This window comes from Falco cherrug, chromosome 5 (assembly GCF_023634085.1).
Source record: "Falco cherrug isolate bFalChe1 chromosome 5, bFalChe1.pri, whole genome shotgun sequence".
Classification (NCBI taxonomy): domain Eukaryota; kingdom Metazoa; phylum Chordata; class Aves; order Falconiformes; family Falconidae; genus Falco; species Falco cherrug.
In genome coordinates this window covers 1,818,622-1,837,351 of record NC_073701.1, presented here as the reverse complement: position 1 = coordinate 1,837,351, position 18,730 = coordinate 1,818,622, and the positions used below count along the sequence as shown (strand labels likewise).

At 41.3% G+C, this 18,730-nt stretch overlaps 1 protein-coding gene across 4 annotated transcripts in view; it reads right to left on the bottom strand.

Moving 5' to 3' along the window:
• Positions 1 to 361: 361 nt before the first annotated feature.
• The window catches only part of WARS2 (tryptophanyl tRNA synthetase 2, mitochondrial), a 51,408-nt gene continuing 33,039 nt past the window's right edge, over positions 362 to 18,730 (bottom strand). For 2 of the 4 annotated variants that reach the window (XM_055710590.1, XM_055710589.1), the window contains 4 exons: positions 16,458 to 16,538; positions 14,635 to 14,720; positions 11,869 to 11,987; positions 362 to 9,783 (listed from right to left, as the gene is read on the bottom strand). In XM_055710590.1, coding sequence (XP_055566565.1) covers positions 9,335 to 9,783; positions 11,869 to 11,987; positions 14,635 to 14,720; positions 16,458 to 16,538 — 735 coding nt within the window. In that variant the 3' untranslated portion in view covers positions 362 to 9,334. The remainder of the gene's footprint in view (positions 9,784 to 11,868; positions 11,988 to 14,634; positions 14,721 to 16,457; positions 16,539 to 18,730) is intronic. The other 2 variants (XR_008732287.1, XR_008732286.1) reach the window with 2 other exon arrangements.

The window sequence follows — 18,730 nt, the reverse complement described above, 5'->3', positions numbered from 1 at the left end:
ACGTTTCACTGTGTTTATTTATGCCACAAGCATCACTAATAGAGCATCTCAGGAAGAAATACTGTCACTCGGCACCAAGTGAGGGTATCTTCAACTGCAAGGCTCAAAGTGCTTAGCAAATATTAGTTTAGCCTCCCAATACCTGTGTAATGAAGTCTCCTACATCTTATTTCATAGCGAGGAAACTGAGACAAAGCAGTTAAGCAACTTGCTCCAAGGCATCAAAGAAGGTAAAATATTTTTAGATTTTCTTTGCTTAAGCAAAGAGCAAAACTCTTCCTGCAGAAATAACGCTAAAGGAATGAAAAACTGCACGGCAGACAACAAAGACCCAAATCAGATTAAAAACATCAGACCAAAATGGCCTTGGTGATGCACATTTCATTGTTTTCTATGAAGCTGTAGCAAAACATTCTACAAGGTTGACAGGAAATCTTCTCTATTTTAATTCTCAGCTGCTGATCCTCAGCTGCAGCTACGTTACACTTTTCTTTTAAACTAACGAGAACTAAAACGCCACCCCCACCCCCCAACCTTCCAGCACCCATTAAATCTTCTCAGGCCATCCAGAGATCTCCCTTGACAACCCCACTCATCATTTACTGAAACATCCTCATAAACCACAAAGATGACATTCACACTTCAGCTAATCCATCTCCTCCAAAGCAGCAGAGTAGAGTGAAGCCCTTTTGAGTCCGGACTTTGCTGCCTTAAAGAAGGAAAAAAGTTTCTATTCCTGCCAGCATGTGATGCTGGTAAGCAGAATGGATTACAACAGCAGCGATGCTCACCACCTCAGTTTTGCTGTTACTCTACACAGGTATATTGTGAATCTACTTTAACAGCACTGTTTCTCTGTAGGAATTAAGCCCATTAGAAATAAGTCCCTTGCAAGAGCACATTTCATCTTCAGCGGAGCCAGAACAACCTGCTCCTCTGTACAACTGAGCAGCACACCTGGATCCAAGAATCCAAGATCTTCAGAATCCCAGCCCACCCAAGTCGTTTCTGCAATAGTTACTAAACACCAAAATGATACTCTCCCAACAGGTCACACCAACGCTACGCCACCTGCAGCCTTCACGCAGCCCACATAGTAAGTTCATCCACTTCACAGCTTCCTTCTAGTAGGGGGGATTCACGTTGCTGAGCATAAGCCAGGAGTGTCACAGCTCAGATCAGTTGCCTCCATGGCAGCAGCAATCCTCTCCCAACTAACGTTTTCCCAAGGTCTGTCAAGGCCCTTCTGTCTTGTGTGTCAAGGTGCGTGCTGAGCAAACGCGCTAGCTCTGGGACAGGAATGGGTCCAGTCGCTGACATGCAGTGTGTTCAGCCTGTGACTAGACAGTAAATCCAGTGCTTCTTGTGAAGTGTTCTTGGTAGGATGGGGAGGAGCTTTCTGTGCATCAAAGCTAGAGTTAAAACAGCGGTCCTTTGAGATGCCTCGTCCAAACGGATTCCACATATGCCCCAGGAACATATGACTGGATTCTTTTAAGAGACACAGGCAATGAAGCCCAGCATTAACTCTGTACACCTTGCTTCCTGTTGCAAGACAAAAGTGTAACCTATACTTAAGAGCAAGAATCTCAGGAGAACAGGTGGAAGGCAGGACACACAACATATGTGGGTAACAAGCCTTGAAGAACCACAGCTACTGTAAGGTAAATACCTGCCCTTTCCCCTTCCTCCGAATATCCACACAACTTCAATTTTGGGGGATTGCAAGTACATATGTCAGTTGATGAAGTTTGCCTAAAAATGCTACACTGCCACTCACAGTTTGCATTTGGCCCACAAGCCTAAACAGAAAATTGCTCTTTTTCCCATTCTTGTTGCAGGAACATCTGCCAGGCAGGCTGTGAAGGAGTAAGTGTGGGCAGAGCAAGCCCCGACCCACTCAGAAAGATCTTTCTTGGCTTGAGTACTCAAGAGGCACTTATTGAGACCTTTGTTATTCATTCAGCAAACACCACAAAGAGAATCTTGAAATATATTTGAACAATTGTTTCCAGTCACAATAAAAAGTCAGTCTCACAACATTCAACATACACGGTTTTACTTTACTCAGAGAGTGATGTGGTTTAAGGAAGCAAACATGGAGGTAAACAGGGTGAATGAAGCCAGAGACCACCTACACCAGAAACTCTGGGTAATGCCAGAGAGTAGTCTTGTTTTGATAAGTTTCATCTGTATTTAGCTTAACAATATGTTTCTATAAACCCTGGGGCACGAGGAAAGTTTTCACCACAGGTAGCAGAGGACATACATTCAATGTTTCTAACAGAAGTTTCATTAATTTTATCAGCACGTGACCATTATTTCATGTTGATGGATGACAATAAAGTCACACCAACAACAAAGGTATGCCTCGGAAATCAGACCAACGGGCGAGTTGTAGATACAACAGCATGTGGGACTAGTGATGCTGGCCATGCAGGATCTTGCCTGTGTTTGAATGACCTGAACAGCAAGCATCTGTTTTCAGAATAGTTTAGGAGAATATGCTGGTTTTGGCCGGGGTAGAGTTAATTTTCTTCACCATAGCCGGTATGGGGCTGTGGTTTGTATTTGTGCTGGAAACGGCGCTGGTAACACAGGGATGTCTGTCACTGCTGAGCAGCGCTTACGCAGGGCCAAGGCCCCTTCTGCTCCTCAGGCTGCCCCGTCAGCAAGTAGGCTGAGGGGCACAAGAAACTGGGAGGGGGCACAGTGGGGACAGCTGACCACAGGGGTAATTCCTCCCCATATGGCATCATCCGCAGCATATAAGGCTGGGGGAAGAAGCAGGAGGGGGGGGATGTTAAGAGTGATGGTGTTCGTCTTCCCGAGTAAGTGTTACGTGTGATGGAGCCCTGCTGACCTGGGGATGGCTGAGCACCTGCCTGCGGTGGGAAGCGGTGAATGAATTCCTTGTTTTGCTCCGCTCTTGCATGCGCGGCTTTTGCTTTACCTATTAACCTGTCTTTATCTCGACCCACAAGTCTTCCCACTTTTACTCTTTCAATTTTCTTTCCCACCTCACTGGGGGAGAAGTGAGTGAGCGGCTGGGTGGTACTTCATTACCGGCTGGGATTAAACCATGACAGACACCAAGAGAGATCTAGTACCACCTTGCTCTGCCATAAGCTGTTGCTTCCCACCTGTAAGGGTTATTCCATTACCCCTTCAAATTAGCCTCGTACTGTCTTTATATTGATCATATCGAGGAAGCAGGTGGCTTACTTTACTCCACCATCCCATACAGCCGTGTGACTTCTTGTGTCAGCCATATGAATGAGGCTATATGACCATGCTATCATATCCAGGCTTTTACAAGCATGCTGTTACCACCAAGCATTTAATAACTTTTAAGGATTTCGGTGCTGGAACTCTTGTCCTGACATTTCATCTTGCAGATAGACCAAATATAGCACATCTGGAACTGATCGAGCCTTCTGGTGTGGCACAGATTTGCTGTTCCTGTCTCACAGCCATGTTGGAGTGCTGAGAGCACAACAGCACAACAGACGTTAAGCTCAGTGCTTAGTTTCATGTCCACAGGCAGCACAAGACCGCTCCTGTAGTGGATAATTTCATCTTCAGTCATGGTGTTCTATGACAGCAATTTACCACAGTAGCAAAATATCTTCCCAGATGTTAAACTGTTTATTGTACCTGGGCACACGTGCTCATCCCTTGGTGCAGGAGGTTGGCATTTGGTTTCATGCAAAATAATTGTGAAACCAAAGCTGCTGCCTAAAAGCAAAATGATCAATGAATTCCATTTACATAATAATGTGGGACTGTTGCAGGTGGACTGGTTTTTCAATGGCAAAAAACCAAATAACTACTACTCTGTCAAACCTTCCACAATACTACCATTAGCACAGCCAACAAAACTGACAGCAAAGACAGTGGGATTCAGCACAGAACCTTTTGTCACAATAAAGAGAATTCTCCATTACTTCAGCTGTCATCTGGTCACCAAAGGACTAAGCGTGATAGAAAGCTTCATTGGAAATTCAGTGTTTAACAAAAGTCTTCTCTCACAACCTAGTGAGTTAAAAAACCCAAACCAAACCACAAAAGCTTTAATTAGATGAACAATGTCACATATGATCACAGTTTTGCTACAGCATTTTCCCTGAAACTGGCTGAAGCAATCAGTGAAGTCCCACGATGTAAGAGACTTCTGAAATGACGAGAGGACATGCCTGAGTCCTTCAAGACTTTTGACAATGCAATACACTGGCATTCTTCTTGCAGCTATTGTTGCCGAGTTTATGCAGAATGAAGGAACAGATCAAATAATTTGAGGAAATTAGACCATCTGATATAACAGAAAGATGGATTTTGTTTTCCTTGCAAGAACAGATAACGTCTTTCCTGAACAGAAACCCTTTTCCACTAGACTCCCTATGCTAGCTTGCTAGACTATTTTGCTCTGTGAAGCAATCAATCAGTCATAAATGAACAGGTAGGCAGCAGCATCCAGGAACTCAAATGCAGAGACATCGGTACAGGTGAAAGATCTATCTGTTGTTCTGAACATAAATCTAACCAAGCTGGGCCACTGAAAGAGCGTGCTCATTAGATTTAGGACTCAAACCCACTTGGGTCCATATTGTTGCTATTACCAGAACAACACACAGACCCTCTCTGAGTTTTGTCATAATCCTTGAACCATATGGATAAGTAGAACGTGCATCAGAGCAGTAATGAAAAATACGCATGAGTCATTCAGAACGGCCCTCTGGCTCTTACTGATCCTACAACAACTACTGAAATTGGTATTGTAGCTTATCAAAAACAAGCTGTTTTGGGAAATACCCATTTTGGGAAAACATCCAAAGGCTTTGGATCTGAGGATTAGATTTGGCTTTAGCTAATGGTTTCCAAACAGACTTCTGCTAACAAAATCATCTAGCAAACTGTGGAGACCAGAAAAGTTAAAAGTTTCATGCTATAGTACAGTCCTCAACAAATCAGATACAGAGTTTCTACATAAGCTAACATAAAGGCTTTCACCAGCATTATTTACTGCTCTGCTGTTGTCAGGATGATGATGGCCCTTAACCAAGGATAATAAAACATTTGCTCTGATAACCTATAGTCCCCAAACATTTAGATGCAGGTCAGTCCCCAGGGATCACATTTCACTGTCCTTCCTTAAACTTTCAGCTCACTCAGATTAACTCCCTAACCTTGAATAGAGGCAGCCATAATCCTGCAAAGGAATTTTGCTTGGTTTTTTGTAGATAAACACACACCGAATCAGAACTATGCACAAAACCTTCTGGAGGATCTAGGAACCCAGACCATGCTGTTTGAAAACTAAGCATACTTCAGCCCCATCTTTAAGAGTTACAAACAAATCCCAGTATAACGTACAATATACTTACACTCCAGTTATTTGAGGCAGGGGTGTACGCAAAAGCAGTGGCAGAATTAATTTATGAGGTCAATCACCATCTGGAGTCTCTGCTTATTGTTCCTGAATCTAAAATTGCCAGTAAATTCTGTGCTCTAAATTGGAAGCACAGAACTGAGACTCACTATCAGTGTCTTGTGATCAGTGATGACTTCCTAGGAACCACTGGCCGCAAAGGTAATATGTGTATAAATGTTTTACTTAGATCTTAGTTATTCACGTGGAGTTCATGTTTATCTCTAAAGTGAAACTCTTCCGTTACCTGGAGATGCTGGGATCTGCAGATCCCAACCACTACATACATTCTTCACAGGCATTAAACATACAGGAATGGGAAAAGAGGAGATTCTGAGACTAAGACACAAATTACTGCACACACTTGAGGAAAAGGATCACTGAAGAAAAGGAAGCTGACACAAAGGGCCACACAGCAAGGGGTAAGGACACCTCTCCATCCTTCAACTCTTCTTTCTCCAGCCAGGAAAGACGCAGTTGGATCTTTTTCCCACCCAGTCCTGGAAAAGAACACCTTACAATGACTTCCACGGCACCACAGGGAACGTCTTAACACCAGCACTGTGGCTGGGCTCAGGAGTGAGTGTGCTTCTGCAGACCCCCCCACTGTCTGCACTAACTAGACTTCAGCAGGCATCACAGAGCAGTCTCAGGGAATATGAACTGGATGAAACCAAACATGAAAACACATTTCAGTGGTGCACCTACTGCACTCCAGATGTAAACAAACAGCAAATCCCTGGCACTGTAATAACCTGGACTAGAGTGAGTGAGACAAATCCTTCTGAATACCATAGCATCAAGCCTTCCCCAACAACTCTCCAAAAAGCTGCTCTAACTCATCCACACTACTTTGTTAAAGTTAACACTGCCACAGAACACCATCTGGAAAGGGTGTTTGCAAAGATGTTCTGAAAAGGAAACAGGGAGGCAGAAGAAGAGCAAAGACATCAGAGTAGCTTAGTATCAAACAACTTCTGCTGGTAGTAGTGAGCACACATTGCCATAAGCTCCGCTTCTTCTTGCCAAACTCCTCCCAGATGCTAAGTAAACAGCTCAAGGAACGCAAAGAGGCAGCTAGACTCAACCTGAATGCCAAGATGGTTAACTTCCCAGAAAAGCCACACTCTAAGAAAACTGAAATAGGCACCAGATAACTGCACACACCTACATTACAGTTGTCTCCTCTCAGGGGACTCTAATGATCATGGCTGTTAGTGGAACTGGGATTATTTCACATTGGGCAAAAAGAGCTTTTATTTTGAGAATTCCTCCACAGGAGCTACTAAAATAAAAAGCTAAGTCAACAATCAGTAGGTGAACATACTCATTTTACACAAGTTTAACTTTCCTGAAGAAGAAAAAACAGGCATGTTTCCTTACTTGAAGGAAATAGGTTAGGCAAGTAAGATTTGTTTGACTGATAGGGGAAAGGGAGGGGAAAACTGCAATCCATTCTTGAATTAAAAAGAGAAAAATAGTAAATTTGATTGAAACACTGCTAAGTATGTATTATATTAAACCCTACCCCAAAGAAAGGGATCTTTTGAAACTTTTCTTCCTGCTTCACCTATGTGATTTTCTTAAAAAAAAATAATAATCTCTAAGTTTTGGAAAGACTACTCAGAACAGTTTGGGTAACAAGCCAGAATTGCCTGTTGATGTCACCCCCCCCTCCTTTTAAAATAAATTTTATTGAAGACATATGAACACTGCTATTTCCTTTTCACTGCAAAGAAGGTGTGTTGAATGGCAACCCTATATATTAGGTGATTTGAGTATCAGAAGTGTAAAGACACCTTGAATCTATGACTTGTCTTTGAATATATGCTCCTATCTTTGCTAGTGAAAAAGAGGAACAGGTAGAAGCTAGACACACTCATGTTAAAGATCTGCAGTATCTCCATGAGCAGTGTTTTAGCTTCTCTTGTGGGACCTTTGCAGCAATCAACCCATGTCTAAAAGTGCACAAGTGTCACAGCAAACATTTTATGCCAAGTCATTAAGCAGTGATAACTGTGTACCTTTATTTTTTGTCTTAGCTCCCATGCAGACCAATGCAGCTGTTAAACACTGACAAAAGTTTTGTACAACTACCTAAATATGCGGTTATAGTCCCTTCCTAGTCTGCTACAGTTAATTTGAAACCAAAGACTATTTTTGAATATATTCTTTCCAGAGGACATTACCTTGGACTTGACTACACCGAGTTTGGTTTCCCATCATTCTGTCTCCATCCACTCTGTTCCTCTAGTCTTGACTAACTTTAGAAACTCTGTCATCATAGAGTTCTTGCATGGCAGTTCTCTTCTCCAGATCCCTAACAAATAAATACAGGTCTCAGTACAGATCTGCAGATGCTCAGTCCACAACTTCTTGTTTTGCAAAATTAAATAATTCTTTCTGAATCACCTCACTACGATAATTAACTAAATTTAAAACTAAATAGCTTCTTTTTTTTTTTTTTAAAGAAACAAACAAATTCACTACGCAGAACTCCACCCAGTTTTGCTAATTCAGTCGTGCAGGACTGCAGTCCTTCAGGACAAATGCCATAGGCGTATAACGGTTCTGAGCTGCCAGAGTACAGGATGAACTCAAATTACATTACAGTACAGCAATCTCAAACACAGCACCATTAAGTGCAATGATACACTTAAATATGCTGGCACAGGACCAGTAGGGCTTTCATTACCTTTTAACATGTACTACTACTCAGTCTTCAGAAGAGGCTTGTCTCCTTTTGGCAATTCCCCTTTGCCACACGTTTCCCAACAAATGCCATGGTCCTTGAGTCCCAGTCTGCGGGTTTTGTGCGGCCTAAGTCCAGTGCAGGTTGACACCATTCTCCCATCACTGAGCTTTCTTGAGGTTCAGTACTGAGAGTTCATAAAGATCTATTTAATCCCATTCTATCTCTGGCTTCAGCACAATTTTCTAAACAAGTAATTTTGTAAATTTTACAGAACATTCTCTGATTTCTCAACCTAAGATTTCTTTCACATAGGATTACATCTTTTCCACTGCACCTTTTCTACAGAAATCTTAGATTTGATGCTGAACTGAAAATCCTGGAGCTCCCTGCTAAACCAAACAGCAGGTGGAACAGGAGCAGCTGAAACACATGTCATTTCTCACTAAAGCACCTTAGGCCTGATTGCCAGGATGGCACAGGCGGCAGAAGTGACATTCAAGTCCACTCTCTGGATTCTGTGGAGTGACTATCAAAGAGGCCATCTAGCTCAGCAGTCACAGTGAGTTTTAGAGTATGGATAGCCATATCCATACGACACACTGACTCACTTCACGCAAACTAGATGCAGATATAAAATCATGTTTGATTGACACGATAGGGAGTTTGAAGACACAATAGGGAGAAGCATTAAGTTCTCTCTTCATCACCCTGAGCATTTTGATTTGCAAGCCTGTGTTTTTATTCTAGTTATCCAAGAACACATTCCACCACGGTATCAAAGTTGAATAACCACCAATGGGATGAGCTGTCCATCTGTACCAAGATCACATACACAGCTAAGGATGTTCTTCAGAAGATTAAAGATCTTTCTGCTAGATTCTGATCACCTTGGCTATACCTCAGCTGCTTGCAGCGGTCAATGGAAAAGCCCAAAACCCCATTTGGGCAACCTTATAGTGTGTTTTGCATGATTTCTTCATGAATTGTGAGTGCTTCTGCCCTCCCTCTTTGACTATGCAGACAAGCTCAGTGCTGGTCCCACTAGAAATACCTGGCTTAATGCAGATTTTTTTAATGCAAACACCTTCAATGTTCTACTTGGATCTTTCCTGGAAAAAAAGTTGTTGTTTCAAACCAAAATGATTAAGAAGACAGAAATAACAAAACGTCTGTCCCAGGAAACAAAAGTCCTTGCAACTACTCAGTAGTTTCTACTGAAATCCCACCATTTGTCTTATTTCTTGATAGATGGGGGCAGCCAGTTCTTTGGCTTTTTTTGCTCCATCCTCTAAAACCTTTATCAGATGGGATTTGTCCTCCTGGAGTCTCCTGATTTCATTCCTGATAGGTGCAAATTTTTGAATAACTGACTCTGCTACCACCATTTTGTAGTGAGCAGTGTCGAGACCAGCAGATTGGTGCAGCACTTCTTTGATGCTAAGCCCTGTTACTGCAGCATGAATGGAGACCAGATTGGAGACACCAGGGCGACTGGCTGGGTCGTAGGTCACCTCAGAGGTAAAGTCAGTCACAGCTTTGCGGAATTTCAGTACTATTTCATCAGGGCTGTCTGCTATGTTAACAGTAGCTAACTTCTGTGGGTCTGACTTGGACATCTTCACTGTTGGATCTCTGAGGGATTTTATTTTCTTCGTTGTACCTTAAAAAAAAAAAGGGAGGGGGAATAATTATGAAAACTGGAAGACAATGTTTTTTTTATGACAATTGCTATGAACACTTTGCAGCAGCATGATGAAGCTCTTTATTTATCCTTGTTTAAAAATGAGTTGTGAGCACAATTGTGTACATTCCTATTTATTCCTTATGCCTTCCCTGCCCTCTTAAGTCACCTCTCTCCTCCCACAAACTAAATGAAAACCTGCACCATTTCTCCCCTCCTTGCTAAGCAGAAACTTCTGTTGGGCCACTTCCTAATATTTTCTGTGTCTACCTGCTCGTTTTCCCTGAAAACTCTCTTCTCCCTTGTGTTCCTGGCACTGGAGAAAAGTTACTTAGAGAGCACAGACTGCACATTACTGAAAGGTTCTGTAACAGTGGAGAAACAGGTTAAATCCACTGGTAAAAAAGAATCCCAGAACAGTTAGTCTCCTTATTTTAGGAAACTGCCATGCAAATATCTTGCTAGTTCTCCTAAATAGCAATAAAGACAGTTATTAAAAGTTCCCAAACCAAACAATAACCAGGTCTGTTACAGGGAAAGCACTGTTCAGATACGAAAGGTGCGGGTATTGTACAAACCACTAAGATATATGTGCGTGTACCTGAAATAGAGTAGGAGTATTAGGGGAACATTGTGAGGTACTTTAACAGCATCAACTGTTTCAGTCTTTTACCATGAAACATCATGCATGGAGTACACATACCATCACTGATCTAGAAAGGACTCATGCCGGTTGTTTTTAGACACCTAATACAGCCCATTAAATTATCCACATACTACTCATAGACACGTATGTACTCAGTGAAAGGGTGTTCCAGGGTCCAATTCAGACTGCCCCAGAAAGCTCTGTGTTCTGAATCACCTTTTGTAAGAGTCTGTCTCTTTTCTGTGAATCTGAAGGAGTCCAGGTAATCTAACTGCCTGCAGCTAGTAAGTATGAATAGGTTCCTAACTCCTCCATTCATTTAGGATATTTCATTGGTTTGCATATACTTGTGAACTTATGAAGGTATGCTCTTCATCAGACAAATTAAAAGTTTTGGGTTTTTTTTTTCCCCACCCTGTTTTTTTTTGTTTGGTTTGTTTTTTTTTCAAATTGAGGTTTTTATTTCCTGGGAAACAGTCTCACCTGCATCATAGGCTACACTCAGCTCCTCATTACAGTGCTTAGTATTTAATTGTTCATTAGAAACGGCAGAGTTTGCAAAACCTAGCATTCTCTAAGCTCCACTCTGGGTCTAACACCATTTTTGTCACTGAGGCTTGAAAACTGAGAAAGGTTTATTACTGCCTGTCTTTTCTAAGGTGAGAGCTCCTTGCCCTTTTAGGGGCGAAGGTCTCTGCTGTGCATTCCTCTACATTACTTACAACAAAGATGCAATGCTTCTTCCTTGCCCAATTCTTCACGTTTCTTAACAAACATGCCATTTGCGCCATCTGATTCCTCCTCACTCCCCCGGCCTGTGACCTTACAGCTCAAAAATGGCTGAGAAGATTTGCCTTGTAAGTCTCCCTGAGTCCAAGATCAAAAATGGAAAGTGTAAGCTCTGCAAGATACCCCTACTGAAACATGCAAGTATATACTAAACACACTCAAAAGATTTTTGAGCACTGTACCAATAAACCTACAAGCTGTTTAGCATGCTTAATGTAAACACCTACCACTCAGATCCTGAAGAATTCTGATTGCTAGAGGTCTCTTGTCTTTTTGCTTACTTGTCTCCTGAACTAACAACATGGAGCAGAGACCCAGTTCTTAAAAGGTCCAATACTTGAAGAGCAAGGCTGACTGGCAGCAGCAGAGTGCATCTGGCCCCCTGGACTAGAATACCAGACGTCACATACATTCCTCTACCAGGGATTTGGAAAGCCTTATGTCTATCTGGGGAATTCAGTTTCACAGCCTCTAGTCTCTTGTTGTCAGCTTTTAATTTTCCACTCCCTTAGCACCAGTTTGCTCCCTTTTCTTTGTCCCTGAAACTATTTCCACAACATTTAAATCCATCTTCAACCCTGAAGTGCAGTTAAGGGGAACGAAAACAAAAAACACCAAGACCAGCTCACTTAAAATGGCTTTGGGCACAGGAAAGAATTCTCCATATTTCTTGTTGAAATGGTGTGCTATATCTTGGGCTAGTTCCAGGTGCAGGACTTGATCTTCTCCAACGGGAACATGTGTCGACCTTTTAATAAAAGACAGATACAGGAAACTCAGCAAAGCTCTCTGGTTCTGCTGAAATGCTACTCAAGACTGTCACAGCTTCTTCCATGACTGAGGGCCAGATTGAGCCACCGAGTCCCAGCTAGATATAGGTGCTCTGGGAAAAGATCCCAAATTCACTATATCCCAGGATGAGCTTCCTTTTTGTGCTGAACTGAAGCATATCTCCAAGGGCAAAAATAGCCCTTTGCAACAACATATAAAGATACCAATAAGAGCAAATCATTAAACTCAGCTCAAAGAAAGGTTTTTGTAGCATCTCCTGCTGTCTCTTTAGAGATCAAAGAGCATGTGTTACAGTATATGAACAAAGTAAGGAAGGTCTGTAAGGCGTAAAGTGCAAGCACCTTGCCTTGTCAAGTCTCAGGAAAACTTAACTGTTGTTGAGAAATTCGTACTGTGGATTTATCAAGGGAAGGAAAGAAGAGAATGGTTCTTCCTCATGGATCACCACTGTATAAATATCATGTTGGCCAGTGCCTCTATTGCCGCAAATGTTATCATTCATAGAGGAGAACTGTTAAGATCAAAGGATCATTTGATCTTCTGTAGTGAACTCAATAGCCTGAATGCAGTACTGGAGGAAAACAAAATCCGCATGAGAGGACATGAGGAGGTGAAGAATCCATTGCTTCCCCTGGTGATTCTTTCCCACAGTTAATCATAGTCACTAAAAATGTATGATTCCTTTAGATGAGGCAGACTTGAAGTCTTGCCAGCTTTTGATTACTCTCCCTCCCCCCCCCCAGCCCCGATCTTTTTTTCTAAGGCTTGTAGGGTATTCAGCTCTGAATCCTGGATATGTTCCAGTGTAAGAAAGTTCACTATGCATCTTTTAAGGTCCCAGAAAATTTCAGTTCAACATGGTGCTTCCTCCTTCCAATTCTGAATTACTGGGCTGACATCCAGGAATCAATTTGTCCACCTTTATTCCCCACCAAACAGTCAGCAAGGCAATCTAAAAACTGTTACAGTAGCCAATAGGAAATCACAGTGGCCTACAACTAACATAAAATCAGTTACCATAATCAATATACTTTAAGCAGGTCAAAAGAAATGTTTCCATATGACAAAATGGTTCCATATTCACAAAGTTTGCCACTAAACAGAAACCACATTATTTTTAGAAATGCTTCTGCATGATTCTTTGCCTTTTTCCTTGCTCGATTTTTAATATTTCTGCCCTGGTACTGTTTTTATTCCTTTCTGTTGTATATTTACCTTCTGTCCATTTTCCTGTCTCTTTGATCCTTGGTTCAACCAAATTAATACTGTTTCTCCCCCTCCTCCAGCTCTTAATTCTTCTTCAAGACTGCTGTTCCCTTCCTGTGTTTCCATTTCTCCCTGATTCTTGTTCCCCATATTATGTTTTTATGTTAAAACATTTCTTGTTAAAGATATTATGTCAAATTTCTTCAAAGAGATATTGTTTCCCTTTGACTTCCTTGTTTTGTGCTCTGTCTGGACAGCCTGCTGTTAATACACATGGTAGCAAACAAACCACAGGCTTCACTAAGGAATGATGAATCACATGATCTTATTAGAGATGGAAGAGACATAGATGGTTGGGCTGAATCAAAACAAGGTAATTCCTGATAATGCTGTCTAAATTTCATGCTTAGATACTGCTTGACAATCAAATGGGTCTCGCTGCTTAGAAGATCATTTTAATGTTCAAATTCACTCTGACTTTTGCTTGCTTTCCATTATTTTTAGTTAAAATTCAAGTGAATTAGAAATACCATCTACTGGTCTTGTAACAATACTGTTTTCCCCTACTAATGATCACTTAGGATTAAATTTCTTTAAGTACATTTTTCTGGGTTAACAGCTGGCTAATCTTGGGTTACTTTGTCCTCTAAAGTCCTTGTCCTCATAGTTCTGTATTAATTCTCTGTCCCAACAAATATTCACAACTTCAATTCAGAACAATTCCACAAAGTACAAACACTTGGAACCTAAAAATTAATACATAGTGCATTGCCTCTAACATGTACTTACTGAGACAGTTTAAAACATATTATGAAATACAACCAGTCGTGACAATGCCCTATAAAGTTCTATCAGCTAGGCTTCAAACTTAGGCATGCTGAGTCACCCAATCCCTCATTAGGGTGTATTTCTATTGCAGCACATAGTACACTGCAGAGAAAATTGAACTAGCTGAGGTGCCACAAGGTGCAGTGAATTATTCACTTTTTCATCAGTATCAACAAGCCCACACAGAACCCCACACTAATATGGGTATACCACACACAGCCAGTTTAAGTATCTCTACAGTACACTGCATAAAATAAAGCGTAACTACTTAAAAAGAAGGTAACATATATGTATGTGTGTGAACATGCAGATGTATAATTAAACATCAATGTGTTATAATTCCCTAAGAATTGAAGTGACCAGCTTTTTCTCTTTACAGCCCTTTCAGTTACTTTCAAACCAGGTTTCAACCAGCCACTTGAGAGGTAAAAAGCTGTCACCCATTTCCAATCTTCTGACCTAATCACACCCAGCTCCCCCACTTAATAAATTAGCATGTTGACCTGGCAAGCTTTCATTCTAATGCAGCTGAACAGAAATTGCCCATGGGCTCACATTCTGCCTCTTACTTGTACAGCAAAATATCTGCTGCTTGAAGCACAGGGTAAGTCAACAAACCAACAGTTCCTTCATTATTCTGGCTGGCACACTTCATCTGTTTGCAAAAGAAAAACAGAGAGGAATCACACTTTTGGTTAACGGTATCAAAGTCCGTGATTTTTAATTGATTAGAATTCTCATAATTTGAGTAACTAACTGTGTAACTCTAGAGAAAAGCATACCATGTAAAATCTACTCCTTGTGAATACACACATCGCATTTCATGTCCTGCATTTCTGAATTTTGCTACAGTGTTCTGATATTGTAGTGGGGAGAAAACGGGCTTTTGTTTTCTTTCTGTTTGTAATCTTACTAATGAAAATGATTAAAACCACAAACCAATCAGGCTGGGTTACTACACTCAGTATTGATAACCCCTACTTCTTACATTTAATTTTCAGCAATACATTTTTGAAACACTTTACAATAGAGATTTAAAAAGGCATTAATAACTGTGTTTCACAGAAAAAGAGATCAAGACATAGTGAACACAGTCACCAGAAGTCAGTGACAGTTAAGAGAACCCATAACTACAGGGGCAGAGTCCAGCGTTCTCTCCATTAGTTCATGTTGCTCCCCACAACCCACCCGCTGTCCTGAATCCTTCCCCACTCTAGAATATGGATCATTTAAATCAAGATAGTCAGGCTACAGATACTAATTCTGTTCTAGCAATAGCATACCTACTTTTTGCTTTTAGCAATAGTTAAATACAATAAAGCCCTTAAAATCTTAATTACTTCTTTAAGACTATTCAAATATCTTTAGATTTTTCTCACCCTCTCATACAGACCCTGTATTCTGTCTACACCTCTAAGTGTCTAGGGGTTCAGGGGAGCTAACTGGCAAAGCCTAGCACCTGTAACACCTATCTGTAGATTTGGAAAGTCAATCCAGTCAAAGCTGGATTTAAGAGCTTAACTTTAGAACCTGAGGTTTGAAAAGGCTGGCTTTAATCTATGCCATGCATTAACGCTGGTTGCTGTATTTAAGTTTTACTGTTTTTATTTAATTAAGAAGAAAAACAGGGAAAAAGAAAACATCTGGAGGTATTTAAGACTGCTCTGAACTCTGCAAGCCAAACTGTTCTAAAGAATTTTTTTTTCCTTTTTTGATACTCTTCTCTCCTGCCTTTTGGTTTTTCTGCTTACTAAATGCCAAAATAAAATACAAGGAAATTAAATGCAAGAATTCTGTGATGCAGTCATGCTGATGCAGCACCAAGATTAAGGAGATGAACATTTGAAACTTGTAAAGGCAAACATTTAAGGTGCATTAACTTCATCACTTAGCATGTTTTTAGTATTTATAATTTCTACACTCCTTTTCCAACATATGCTTCTTTTGTACCCTCCTCCATAAAATCTATAGAACAGCCACCCTCCACAGTGGGAAAAGAAAAGCTGTTTATGGAACTCCTTAATCAGTGAGGCTCAAGGTTTCCACTGCAGTATCTTGTAGTTGTTTTGCATTATTCAATAAGCATTGAAATAACTCCAAGCATTCTAGCAAATCAGTTTAACAACACTAAACAAACCTCCTATCTAGTACAGTTTCTGCAAGTCTCTGCCAAAATATTATCCTGTAGCTTCCAGCAGGAAAACATTCACTTGTAACAACAGACCTGGAAAGATACGTTTTCCTCCTTCCACCACAGGACTAGAGAATTACTTAAACCTAAAGCAAGGATAACCAAGATACAGTTGGTACTTCACAGATAACAAGTATTTCAAGGACAGCAGTTCTACTGAATTCCCATGTGTTTCCTTTCAATTTATGAAACTGCCCATACCTTCCACTGGGGCAAGCGTAGCAGACGCGGCACGTTAGTTAAGCACCCAAGAATCCAGGCAAGTTCTGCATGCTCAGGAACCTGGAAGTACAAAGTCAGAATCTATTTTAACCTTCTGCATCTATATGCATGTTGTCTAAAAAATCAATACAGATAAATAGTATCAGAGATCAGAAAACCATTTATTTTTAATCTACTATTTTTTCAGTAAGTTCAAGTGACAAGCTAACGGAAAGGTTTAGACACCACATGGATTCAATGCACTGCATTCAAGCAGCATAGCAAGGTTCTTGATCCTGTCCGCTCATATTCTAAAAAAGGAAAAAAATGCTTTAGCAATACAGAGTTGAGCCACACATAAACTAACCAACCACTGGCCTCTGTGCTACAGCCTCCCTACAATTTGAGATAATACATTAATAGTTACAAAAAACTCTTTGCCTTTCTCATTTCCAGTTGCAGTAAGTTACCCAAGCTTCGTTTCTTCTGCATCAGGGCCCCGAATGCCCTAATTTCCCTTAACTGTCCTCAGCAGCCTGACCTGAGCACTCCACCCATACCCTCTGCCTGTGGCCCCAGGAGCCCCATTTAAGCTCAGGCTAGACTGCCCTAGTCCTCACCTGAGCTACATCACACTGCAGCAAGTCTGGCAGTATAATAACTGCAGGTCCTTCACAGAAGCCTGAGCTAGCAGGCAGGGAACAAGAACTGGGCTGCTCTATAAGGCTGTGGCTGCAGACAGCCACAAGCCAGGCAAGAACAGTTACTTCCCTAACCAGGACAAGGTCCTGCTGCATGTAATTAGGGCAGGGGTGGTGACAGTCTGGTGCTCATCACACACAGCAAAGTAATTAGTCACATCTTAGGTCAATTCATGAAGAAGCCCAGTGAGAAAACTGGGGCAGCAGGGCCAGGGTTGAGCATGGGTACACTGTGACATAGCTCAGGTGAAGACCGGGGACCTGAGCCTGAGCTTAACTGGAGCTCCTGGGGCACTGGGCAGAAGGTGCATGGGTGAATGGTCTAGATGAGGCTTGTCAGTGCTTTGGGTGCACCAACAGGTCTTAATGACCCTGACCTGCTGCAAAACAGGATTAACAGCTGAAGTGAAACTGCAGTACAGCCTGAATTGTGACTTAATTTGTCCCTCAGTTCTGCAATCCTGTCAAAAATAATACTGATCTGCAGATGAAAAAGAAGGACCAGGCCTCCACATAACTTTTGCTACAAAAGAGGAAAGAAGATCCCATTTAAGCTCATACAAAAAAACTCTTCATGTAACCTTCCGGGGAAACTGCAGTGATAGTGGAATTTTAATAGTTTCAGACATCAGAGTGATTGCCCCCCTCCTACAGGCGGAGACAAGAAATGTGCTGTTCAACAACCTCTGTTGGATGAATCCATGTTTAGCTGCTTCATATACGCTCTTCAGCTTTTGCATTTCAAATATTCATTTTAGGATTAGTAAAAGAGGCAAGCATTGCTGACACATATACTGTTCTTTAATTTCTTTCCTGTCATTTTGTCTGTTGTTTGTTAGCTAGCTGTGTATGATAATCATCAGAAGAAAAAGGTGATCTATGTTCTGCTTTGCTTGCATGTTTGATTCACTCTTCAATATCGACAGGTTGGGCTATTTAGGGGCATGCTAACTGTCTCAAAGACATTCAAAACTTCATGCTTGCAAAATGATGTAACAACCCAGCTGGAAGGCAGTAAAGTGTTAACAAGTAAGAACTACTAGCATTGTTCATGGCAATTCCTTTGCTGTCACATTTCAAATGTAGTAATTCCCTAGCTAACAGTCATTAGACTATTTCAGTTGTCAATGTTGTATAGAGGTATCTGACCTCAAGATAATAGCTAAGTGGTTAGAGATATGAAATATTCCAGGTTGATTCTCTTTCCCTTCTTTCTGCCTTTCCCAGAGTTTTTTTTTCTTTTTTAATTTCCTCATGCTTATTTGACTTGCAATGTCCCATGCGCAAGAAAAAGTACAGCGAGACGCACCAAATGGACCTTCTGCAAGATACAAAGAGTAAACTGAATTTCATAGAAAACAGTAAGCTCGAGACCCCTATCTCATTTAGAAGGGATCACCATCTGGTTCCAAGTGATTTCTCATGCCTTTCTTCTAGTCACGGATAGAGAGGAGCTGGTGCTCTGTTGCACTTGTGTTGACAAGGACTCCCTTTAAAAGCTGTGCAGTCATTGATCCAGCTCTTTCAGACGCTGCTTCCACAGCCAAGTCTGCACGTGTGTTTCACTGCATG